The sequence below is a fragment of the Oncorhynchus keta genome, chromosome 9 (genome assembly GCF_023373465.1).
Source record: "Oncorhynchus keta strain PuntledgeMale-10-30-2019 chromosome 9, Oket_V2, whole genome shotgun sequence".
Classification (NCBI taxonomy): domain Eukaryota; kingdom Metazoa; phylum Chordata; class Actinopteri; order Salmoniformes; family Salmonidae; genus Oncorhynchus; species Oncorhynchus keta.
In genome coordinates, this window is record NC_068429.1 from 18,332,592 (window position 1) to 18,344,992 (window position 12,401).

General features: G+C 41.6%; 1 protein-coding gene across 3 annotated transcripts in view; it reads left to right on the plus strand.

The window, feature by feature from the left end:
* The first annotated feature begins 1,560 nt into the window (after window positions 1–1,560).
* The window catches only part of pargl (poly (ADP-ribose) glycohydrolase, like), a 34,438-nt gene continuing 23,597 nt past the window's right edge, over window positions 1,561–12,401 (plus strand). The window contains exons 1-4 of one of the 3 annotated variants that reach the window (XM_052525401.1): window positions 3,578–3,659; window positions 10,736–11,091; window positions 11,649–12,049; window positions 12,193–12,306. In XM_052525401.1, the coding sequence (XP_052381361.1) occupies window positions 11,064–11,091; window positions 11,649–12,049; window positions 12,193–12,306 (543 nt within the window). In that variant the 5' untranslated portion in view covers window positions 3,578–3,659; window positions 10,736–11,063. Of the gene's footprint in view, window positions 1,790–3,492; window positions 3,660–10,735; window positions 11,092–11,648; window positions 12,050–12,192; window positions 12,307–12,401 lie in introns of those variants that run through there. The other 2 variants (XM_052525402.1, XM_052525400.1) reach the window with 2 other exon arrangements.

The following is a 12,401-nucleotide window of genomic DNA, read 5'->3' on the forward strand; positions in this document are numbered from 1 at the left end:
TGTATTTTACCCCCTTTTTCTCCCAAATTCTTGATATCCAAATGCGATCCCATTACAATCTTGTCTCATCGCTGCAACTCCCCAACAGGCTCGGGAGAAGCGAAGGTCGAGTCATGCATCCTCCAACACATGACCCGCCAAACCGCACTTTTTAACAACCGCCCTCTTAACCTGGAAGCCAGCTGCACCAATGTGTAGGAGGAAACATTGTTTATCTAACTATCGAGGTCAGCCTGCAGTCGCACGGCCCGCCACAAGGAGTCACTAGAGTGCAATGAGCCAAGTAAAGCCCCCCCAGCCAATCCTCTAACTCGGATGACGCCGGGCCAATTGTACACCGTCCTATGGTACTCCAGGTCGCGGCCGGTTGTGACACAGGCCGGGATCGAACCCGGGTCTGTAGTGACGCCTCAGAATCATTCATTTTTGAGACAGGGGTGTTCCCAAAGCTGTGCTCTATTCATTAGGTATGTCATTGCTAATTTTCAAAAATGCATTATGATGCATTACTAGCTCAAAACATTTTAAAACAATTTTGACAATAACCAAGTCTATTTGCATGACAATTAACTGTTACCCAAAATTCCATAATCCTCACAGCCCCACATACCTGTGTCTGTGTGCACTGACTACACACACACACACACACACACACACACACACACACACACACACACACACACACACACACACACACACACACACACACACACACACACACACACACACACACACACACACACACACACAACAGTGGAGGCTGCTGAGGGGAGGACAGCTCATAATAATGGCTGGAATGGAGTCAATGGAATGGTATCAAACAAATCAAAGATGTGGTTTCCATGTGGTTGATACCACTCCATTGACTTCATTCCAGACATTATTATGAGCTGTCCTCCCCTCGGCAGCCTCCACTGACACACACAGACATGTACACGTACAGGTCCACAGGCATGTCATGCACGAACACACAAACAACTCCAACCCCTCCATCTGTCCAGAAACATATTGATAACAGACCGATGGTGTGTTTTAATAGTCCATCCTATCTTTGCCTCTTATTTTGTGTTTCCAGATCAGATTAGGGAATTAGTGGAGTATGAGGAGACAAGACAGCGCATAAAATTGACGACACCAGAGCCCCTGGATTACTCTGTCTATCACCGCCACCTTGTGTTCAAGGGTGGTCTTGACAGTTACTCTTCCACATAGCGAATTTGCCCAGATACCTGCTTTATTTCGTGCTGGATATGCAATGACAAATGATCAAATGTGCGAATAAAATCACAAGCTAGTTAAGTCTATTGAGTGTAGTCAACTTTGTTCTAAAGGCAGAAATTATCTGATTGGTTTCTAAAAGGTAAATGGGCGGAGTTTAATAGATGCACAACTTTTAAAAACAGGCGGAGGTTTGAACTGAGAATCTTGTTAATTAAACTTTGACAAACAAGTTGTAATGTTTTGAAATCATTATTGTGTCACAGATAAGTGTGACAATATCGCTAAAATACAACTAGTCGCCTGACTTGAAGCAAAGAATAATTCATCAGAGCAAGCCAGCTAGCTATGCATTTAGCAACCTCAAATGAATAAATAGAGCTAGCTCGGTAGCTAGGTGTCAAATCTACAAGTCAGCTAACATTTTCTTAATTGAAATTTAATCAACTATATGAATTTAAGAAAATGGGGATGGACAGATAGCTAGCTAATTTCCCCCCAACATCGTACACTAGCGGTTGGAGGATTAAATCATTTTGAGCTCAACATTTAAATGGCCTGGAAAATAACGGTACGTTTTGCAACTAAAGACACCTTTCTAGCTAGCTGACCACCGATTTTCATTGCAGTTTATGTAAATTAAGTCATGTTTTGAGAGTATATATATATATATACACACACACATACATCCATCCATCCATACATATCATTTAATATCCAACTTTTTACCTAAATTATTCAAACTCATATGTGAGTATTAAACTGTTATCTACTTTCTCAAAACAAAAGATGAATCTGTAAAAAAATAATGAGACAGTATTTGGTTACAACACTGAAGAAGATGATTTAATGATGAATGATTTTTAAGAGTATAGGAGGGCATATCGGGCTACGCAATGAAAAGTTGACATTCAAGTATTTTGTTTTTACTGGAAGGCTAGCCAACTAGTCAACTATCTAGTAAACACTTCGGATACGAGGCTGGTGTCTCTTTTTTTAACTAAATTAAACATATATCTTGTAATTGAACAAAATAGTAAGATGGCGAATAACTGGGGACCATGTTTTTATTTTTTTTAAATGTAACCTTTATTTAACTAGGCAAGTCAATTACAAACAAATTCTTATTTACAATGACGGCTTATCCCGGCCAAACCCGGACCAATTGTGCGCCACCCTATGGACCTCTCAATCACGGACGGATGTGATACAGTTTGAAACCGAACCAGGGACTGTAGATGCAGGGACCTCTTGCACTGAGATGCAGTGCCTTGACAGCTGCGCCACTTGGGAGCCCATTACCGATAATACAGGACATATGTTTTTTGCTAAACCGCTTATCAAAAAGCTGATAGTAGTAGTATTTTCATTGAAATGTCAAACACCAATAATTACAAAACATTGATGGCTTGATCACAAGATAACGCTGTTGAATATACCGATAATATGATAATTACTAATGTTGAGTCATAGAATAGAGCGAGCTAGCTATGTCGCAAATATCAGTTAATCTGCTTCCACTTAATTTATCAGAATATTTAGTTGAATAAATGTAAACATTTCAATGGACTGTTATGCTTCACTGGGGGCAGAAACATAAAATGCTACGCTGAATGTAGCTTAGCTGAGCAGATAGCTATTTCCTTAAATTGAATTATGAAATAGAAATCGCTAGCAAATTAGGTGACAAATCTGCCAGTAAATCTGTTCGTTGAATAAGTGATATAAACCAGAAAAATTGTCTAGCTCTTTTTGATGATTCAACATTATCTACTTAACCAGCTAGTCCAGTTTAGTTTAGCATTTTACACTTCGGGAACCCAGGGCTAGTTCATTCCATTTTTTTTGTTTATTTAGCTTATCCCACAAAATACTGATGAAGTGGGCGATTACTTAATGGTATATTTGAGACCGAGCTAGCTAGCTTTATTCCATGACTCAACATTTAGTAAGAGATCTGCAAATCAACTAGCTCTGTTTAGTTTAGCAATTTACATTGCTGTCCTCGTTTGTGTAGCTTATTCAATTTAACATTTCAATAAAACAAATGTTAGCTGATTTTCTTGTATATTTGCTAGCTAGCTCCATTCACTAATTCAATATGAGTAGCTAATTCTGTAGCTATTCTGAGTTCAAACCTATTCCATGTTTCCAAAAGTTGTGCAATTTAAACTCTGACCATTGACCTTTTAGAAACCAATCGGATTTGTTCTTCCCTAAACCAATCAGATTATTTCTGCCCTAAGAACAACGTTGACTTCACTTCATAAAAACACGCACGTATTGCGTTACGTCATATGCACAGTTGACGTGCTTGACAATTTGCCTAGTCTACGTTTCACTTTCATTTTCAGGATTGCTGGAATTTCGCGAAGAGTTCTAGATGGAAAAGCACATATTTTGCTCTTCAGAAATTAGCTGCGGATTCGGGCATCATTTAAGTGAGTAGCCCACCTACACAATGTATCCCCGGTGCGTGTGACGTTTATCAATCCAATTATCAAATAGGATTGTTCAATTTGAATAATAGAAACGGAGTTAAACATTTTCAATGTTGTAATTGACCTTGTGTCGTTTGAAAAGGGAAAGTAAAAATATTGGTGCTGTTAGGAAAACTGGGTGAAACTCAAATACATGGTTCTCGTGGACGCCACTAGGCTACTACAGTGCACAGGGCGAGACCCTATACTCATCCAAAGTGATAATTGGTTGTGTATGGTCTGATCGGTCCTTTTACTCTTGACACATTGGCTTCCGGGTTAAGCGGGTAGGTGTTAAGAAGCGCTGTTTGTTATGTTTCAGAGGACGCATGACTCGATCTTTTTGTCCCGAGGCCGTTGGATGAGACAGGATATAATTTGTGGGGAAAAATAAATAAAGAACCAACACACACACATACCAGAGCAGACAGGAAAGCGAGTGCTACGATTCACGGACTTCGGCCCTTTAGAGGCGAAGTTGGGCACATATAACAGGCCGTCACTGTGCGCAAACACACACACATACAACTTCAGACTATAGGCATACACTCTTCTAATGGCCATGGTGCGTTATGAGCACAACCTGATGAAGAAACTCTTAGCTCTGTCACTGACTGAGAAGAGACCTGGGATTGAGTCCCTATCATTCTGCCCCCTGAAGTGGCTTCAATGTTCTGCTGTGTAGCAAACACCTTTCGTAGCCTACAGTAGTTTAGAAGTCTTAACATCTTGGCCTATGTGACGAAAGGAACGTTCAGAATAGGGGGTGTCAATAATCTTTGTGTAATGGCAAGTTAACGACCATGGTGCTTTACTAACAGTAGTATTTCCCCCTTATGGCAACTATTCTAACGACTGTAAATAGTACCTGAGCACACCCAATGAAACAAATTATCTTGATATGTTGCCAAATTCACTACAACTGCTATTTTGCTGCCCATTACAAACCTACACTGGCCCACTATATTGAGAACCCATAACCTGTTCGCTAACAGTAGGTTGCAGTGGGCAAGTGAAATTAAATGAGACTATAGTTTAATGGCATTATAGGTCTATAGGCCTATCCAATGACTGTGGGAGGGATTTTATGCAAACGTGTCTGTGGGACGAGAGGCAACTCAAGGACCACTCCTGCAAAGCAATGTAATTTAGGTGCTGTTTGAATATATTCATGGATGGATTCTCAGTTTCTTGAAATACTTTTTGTATTTAGATCAATTATTATGTGGACACCTGCTCTTCTAGTATCTCATTCCAAAATCATGGGCATTATTATGGAGTTGCTACTAAAACAGTCTCCACTCTTCTGGGAAGGCTTTCCACTAGATGTTGGAACATTGCTGCGGGGACTTGCTTCCATTCAGCAACAAGCGCATTAGTGAAGTTGGGCACTGATGTTGGGCGATTAGGCCTGGCTCGCAGTCGGCGTTCCAATTAATTCCAAGTGTGTTCAGTGGGGTTGAGGTCAGGGCTCTGTGCAGGCCAGTCAAGTTCTTTCACACGAATCTCAACAAACCATTTCTGTATGGACCTCGCATTGTGCGCAGGGGTATTGTCATGCTGAAACAGGAAAGTGCCTTACAGAAACTGTTGCCACAAAGTTGGAAGCACAGAATCGTCTAGAATGTCATTGTATGCTGTAGTTTTAAGATTTCCCTTCACTGGAACTAAGAAGCCTACCCCGAACAATGAAAATCAGACCCAGACCATTATTCCTCCTCCTCCAAACAAAGTTGGCACTATGCATTCGGCAGGTAGTGTTCTCCTGGCATCCGCCAAACCCTGATTCGACTGCCAGATGGTGAAGCGTGATTCATCACTCCAGAGAACGCTTTTCCACTGCTCCATAGTCCAATAGTGGCGAGCTTTACACCACTCCAGCTGATGCTTGGCATTGCGCATGGTGTTCTTAGGCTTGTGTGCGGCTGCCATGGAAACCCATTTTGTGAAGCTCCCGTCGAACAGTTCTTTTGCTGACGTTTCTTCCAGAGGCAGTTTGGAACTCGGTAGTGAGTGTTGCATGGACAGACCATTTTTATGTGATTCAGCACTCGGTGGTCCCATTGTATGAGCTTGTGTGGCCTAGATGTTTCCACTTTACAATAACAGCACTAGCAGGGCAGAAAATTGACCAACTGGCTTGTTGGAAAGATGACATCCTATGACGGTGCCACGTTGAAAGTCACTCTTCAGTAAGGCCATACTACTGACAATGTTTGGCTATTGAGATCGCATGGCTGTTTGCGTGATTCAATGTGCTTGATTTTATACACCTGTCAGCAATGGGTGTGGCTGAAATAGCCAAATCCACTAAATTGAAGGGGTGTCGACATACTTTTGTATACACAGTGTATATTAGATCAATGATCATAGGCTATAGAAATAATCACTGATCTGACATCACTTGGTTGGTAGCCTAGCGTAACATCACCTATCATTCAAGAATGGGAGGACTGAAGGATGCATAGGTTATCCCAAATCAGGAGCATCGTTTCCATTATAGGCTATGCATTTATCTCAGCTATACCGCTAACTTAGGCTACTAGTTTACCGTACAGAAGCTTGTGTCTCGACCTTTAATAGGTTCTAACAATGGACCGTAACATTGCTGTCTCAGACGCTGCTTTACCTGAACCCCAAGATGTTCATCACAGGGGTTCGGGGGGCAACTCGTGAGTCGACAGGGACATGCAATAGATCTCGGCACAATCTGTGCATTAGGCTACATGCACAAGATAACTAGCCTATGAGGCTACTTCATTGGATGTTTACATAAAACACAATGCCATTACGCACAGATTTGTAAGTTTACCTTCCATTTCGACTTATAGGCTAGGCGTAACTGTTAGACTTTCTATATGCACGGTGTTGGCATACGCAGGGGTTTGAAGATAACATTGTAGCGAAGGGCAATCTGACAGCAACTGATGTACGCAACTCCGTGTCTCTTCAGTCAGTGACCGTACCAAGAGAGTTAACCCCATTCAGTGTCCTGACAACGCACGATGGCCGTTAGAATGGTATAGCATTGCTTCGGAGATACCTGGTGTTTCTGTGTGTGTGTGTGTGTGTGTGTGTGTGTGTATGTAAGTGTAAGTGTGGACTGGGACCAGAAATCAGCCTTAGCATTTCTAACACACTGGGCCATGTTTTTCCTCAAGGCCCCCCACACCAGACCATTTATTTCCTTGTAGCCCCCAGTATTAGCCAGATAATTATCTTTTTGCGCAAAAACATGCCCTCCGCCCGAAATGCCAGATGGCCAATCCACCCCTGCCACTACATTACATCCACCACCCACACTTCTCTATGAGATGAAGTGTGCATAACTTTAGAGATACAGGCAGCAATGTGATACACTAACCACCACACTGTTGTTCCTTTGCTCACCCCCTCAGACCATTAATATATTTAGCAAAAAGGAACATTCATAACTTATACCAGTGATTAAGATATTCTTAGCAGGATAATGTTAAACTTGCATGCATGATTTCAGTTTTGAGCTGTTGTAAATGTAGCCTACACACAATTTCCTTTTTCTCAAAGTGGAAAAATAAGATCTGACCCAGATGAACCAACATATCTGAGTGTAGGCCATGAGACCACAATGCACTGCAGCTCTGCAGAGCGTCATGGAAACTCTCTCTCGGTGTGGTCAGATAGCAGGAAGTGGTGTGATTCTCAGAAACAGGTTTAGGTTTAGAAGTGATATACACACATCAGAATGAAAATAAATGCACAAACTAAGATATTGTAATGACTTGATTTCTGGAATAGGCTCTTTGAGGATTTTGTTTTTAGCCTTCACCTCCAAGTCAGTCATGAGTCATCCCAGGTTTCAGCATCCCTTAGGTAGAAATAAGTCAGAGTTAGAATCTGTCATTTACAGCTTTATTATTGAGTAAAACATTAATACACAGTAGCAGTTTTTGTTTGCTTGTAAATAATTGTTTTCCTTGATCATTTGCACACAAAAAACAAGTTAGACTGGCCCATCCGGGTAAAAACTGATCAGCCAATCCGCCCCTGTGTGTGTAACAGTATATCTTTAGACCGTCCCCATTCCCGGGCGCGAACCAGGGACCCTATGCACACATCAACAACAGTCACCCACGAAGCATCGTTACCCATCGCTCCACAAAAGCTGCGGCCCTTGCAGAGCAAGGGGAACTACTACTTCAAGGTCTCAGAGCAAGTGACGTCACCGATTGAAACGCTATTTAGCGCGCACCACCGCTAACTAAGCTAGCCGTTTCACATCCGTTTCATGTGTCACAACCTGACCATAGTGTTCTTTGTTTTCTTTATTATTTTGGTCAGTGGCGTGCCGTGCCGTGGGCCTGGGGCCTGGGCCTTCAGTGAGGTCCTACACAGTCCCACCCGAATTAATCCACCTCTTATTACCACCATTATGATGCCATGGCTCTAGACATTATACTTTTAGACAGAAACGCAGTATAACCAGGTGTTGCGTCACCTTGAGAGAATTGCAGGGGAAGAGTACAATACAGTACAGTTCAACTAATTGGCAAGAACATACTCGACTGCAACAGAGTTATATGAATATTCTTCTTCTATCCATTTCTGGTCCACAAACTTTGAGCTTTAAGTCCCCCTCCAAAAAATACAGTTCCTGTTTACCCAAAAACATGACACAATCAATGAGTCTTTTCAATATTTCCCTATTTTTCTTCACCTTTTCATTGTGCAGCTCCGTTGCCCTGCGCGCTTGTTCGTTGAGCTGTAGATCCACTCGGGTGTCCCCAAAAGTTTTCAAAAGCACCATTGCTCGTAAGTGGCCAGCCGTAATTTGGTGTCTCGTTGCTGCCTTGGTTAGACAACTCAAGTTTTCAAAGCCAGTGTGGCTCCAAACATCAAATCGATCACTTGCAAATAATAGACATTCCCAGCAGTACAGTTTACAGTGTTCCTCGGAGCCTGTGAGCCATTGATAGCGCTCGTAGTTGGAACTTTGAAAGTGGCGAACAAACCCCTTTCCCGCCTGTGACAGGCTGTAGCGTCGGCGTCGGGCGACCTCTCCTTACAATGTCTAACTTTTCTTGAAAAGTTCATCTTGAGAATGGCGTTATAATTATATCCTTCGACCAAATCTATATCTTCTCCTCCTTCCGCCATTGTGGGTTGAAAAAACAGCTTAGTAGTACGCAAATTAATTTGTTTATCAAATTCAGTTTCCTTGTTCTGAGGTTCTGCATAAACCTGCCCATAGGACTTGCCTCTCAATATTGGTAATCCAATCAAAAGACGTGCACGCACTACGCCTGCTAGCTGGCTCCTGTGTAACACTGGAGCCAGCCAGCAGGTGTACAATAGCCAACTCTAAAGCTGATTGGTTGACACTAAATTTTCATTTTCATTTCCATTCACTTTAAGCTACAAGCGCCCGCACTGTTGATTCTGAAGGCCTGCGGGCAGATATTAGATCCCTGGCAACACATGATTGCTGAATATGATTGGATAAAAGATCTAACATAAAGACCAGCCCTCCAAATTGTTGTTACTAGTCTAGGTATTTTTATGTCTATGGTTGCCTAGATTGGTTCTCAGAGGCAGCTGTTTATTGTTGTCTCTGATTGGGGACCATATTTAGGTAGCCATATTCCTTGGGTATTTTGTGGGTTATTGTCTATGTATTGTCTATCTATACCTGTGTCACCACCAGTGGTTATAGTGTCACATTTGTTTTGTTTAAGTGGTCTTCCTTTAATAAAGAGGAATGTATTCTAGTCACGCTGCGCCTTGGTCTCCTAGTTACAACGAACGTGACAGTGTGTGTGTGCCGCATTAATTTACCACTTTATAGTGTAGGCAAGGCTAATCTCACCAGCACTGAAGTGGTAGCGTCCAATTGATCCATAGATTTAAGAAATAACCATTTTCCCAGCCACACCAATATTTCATTTTTAATTTTCGAACAAATAAAGGTAAATTCTCAAATTTGAAAAACATTATAAAATCTCAATTTTAATCGGTTGAAAAATTCGAACATTTTCAACAGTTTTCTATTATTCAATTTGAACGAGTAGTCAGAAAATTGACAAATTGAAACTAATATTCTATTTAATTTCATCAAGTGTATTAGACCATTTGACTGATAAGCGTTACACAGAACTGAGTGCCATCTTCTGATGGTTATATTTATCAAAGTGTCAATGTGACAACATGATTATATAGATTAGTCTGCGTTCATTTTGGTGTTATTTCAAAGACAAGCAAACTAAATGGTCCATTTTCGTGGAACAGTAATTTCAATAACGTTTTAGTTTTTCAAAGTCATTGTCTCGTGGTTAATTATAAAAATCTGAAGTAAAATGATCATCTAAAAGTTAAAATTCATCAAGAGCATTTGCCTCTGTCATATGGACACATTGATACATTGTGGTCCATTAGTGGCTAAAGAAATGAAAGCATAGAAGGCCATTGCAGCAGTATGCCTATAACTTCCATCATCAAATAAGTAAAAGGCCTAAAGCAGAGAAATAAAAACAGTAGAAAATATGATACATTCATCTCTCTTCTCTGCCTGTCTGCCTCCCTTTCGATCTGTTTTGACTTGAGCTATTGCTAGTGAAGTTCAACATTGTATCAAATCATCACATTATATCAACTAGACTATTCCGGGCCCTCACTTTCCTGTGTCAGTGAGCTTGGAACAGAAAGCTGTTTTTATGACATTTCCACTGGATATATGGATATCAGATCATGATATTTTGCTCTATCACACCGAGGCTTGGTGATTATCGAGGCCGGGAGTGTCAAATATTGAGGAACTATAATTTGCACTGGATATTAAAAAGACAGACTTTTTTGACTAACGTGAGGCGAATACATTTTTTGGGGTGTACGGTGCATTCTGAAAGTATTCAGACCCCTTTTCCCTCATTTTGTTACGTTACATCCTTATTCTAAAATGGATTGAATTGTTTGTTTTCCTCATCAATCTACGCACAATACCCCATAATGACAAAGAAAAAAATGTTTATAGAATTGTTAGTTTCTCCCATTCTTCTCTGCAGATCCTCTCAAGTTCTGTCAGGTTGGATGGGGAGAGTCGCTGCACAGCTATTTTCCGGTCTCTCCAGAGATGCTTGATCGTGTTCAAAGTCCGGGCTTTGGCTGGGCCACTCGAGGACATTGAGACTTGTCCCGAAGCCACTCCTGCGTTGTCTATGTTCTTAGGGTCGTTGTCCTGTTGGAAGGTTAACCTTCGCCCCCAGTCTGAGGTCCTGAGCGCTTTGGATCAGGTTTTGATCAAGAAGCGCTTTGTACTTTGCTCCGTTCATCTTTCCCTTGATCCTGACTACTCTCCCAGTCCCTGCCGCTGAAAAACATCCCCACAGCGTGATGCTGCCACCACCATGCTTCACCGTAGGTACGGTGCCAGTTTTCCTCCAGATGTGACGCATAGAGACAGAAAAATGGTTTCATTTGTTTATTTATTGCAACAGCACAAATTCTTGCTGTTTTTTTTTATTGCTGCACTCCTACATCTTGAGGTTATGAGAAAGTGCAGTTGTCTTAGGTCTGATATCTGATTGGAGGTTAACTTTACAGTAATGCCATTAGTCATCAACTTAGATGTTGAATCCAAACAACTCAGATGTTATAAAATGGTCTCAGATTCATTGTCCTTTATCTTTGTTCCTGACCCGCTGTGGTCACACACACACACACACACACACACACACTCTCTTATCACTCTCTCTCTGTCTCCTCCCCCCTTGAATGCCTTGTATGTAAATCCTTTCATTTTTATAATGAGTCAGATAAACATTTTAGTAGACTTTGCATACAAATGACATAGTCTTATCATAGGTCACATGTGAGGTATATTTAATATAACCTACAGTATATGTTGATATGATAAATATCACCCAGCATCAGGAGCAGACAGTATAAGCCTACTCCTGTCTCTCTGTCTATCTCCAGGTAGTGCCGATCATAACAACAGTTCCCAAATGAAAGCTGTCATGCAGCATGACGCCCCCATGCAGAACCAGAACAGGGATCAGGGGGTTAAACGCAACCCAAACGGAGAGGTCCCTGTTGGAAACCTGGTCGACATTGACAAAACTTCGGTCACCAAATCACTGCACAGAGACAGTGAGAGAGAAAGGGATGGAGAAAGGGAGAAAGAGGGGGATGGAAAGGCGGATGGAGGACGGGACGCAAATAGCGGGAAGGATAGAGGAAGGAAAAGAGACACGGAGGGAGCGAGGGGTGAGGAGGAGAAGAGGTCGTGCTGCTCTCAGAAGCTGAAGAAAGTCCCTCAGTGTCACGTGGAGCTGGAGCAGCTGTCCTTCAGCAGAACTCACAACGTCCTCATAGATGTAAGAGAGATAATTAAACCAGTGCAGATCAATAAAAAAGTTTGCATCTAAAGTGACAGTGAACTGGAACGTTTACACAAAACAATTACTACAAAGAGTGTCTCTCACTGTTCATTCATGTCTCTGTCTACCTCCCTATTCAGGTGAATGAGTTCCACCATAAAAGGACATTAAAACCTCATTCTGGACGTCATGTGTGGCACAGTGACTTTGTTAAGATGCCCTGCTCACCAGAAAGCATCATCAAGACTGGATGGGTGTGTTCATTGATTCATTCATTTACTGATGATCGATACATTATTTGTCAATTGATTGGTTCATTGAACATTTGGTTGATTGGTTGATTGATTTA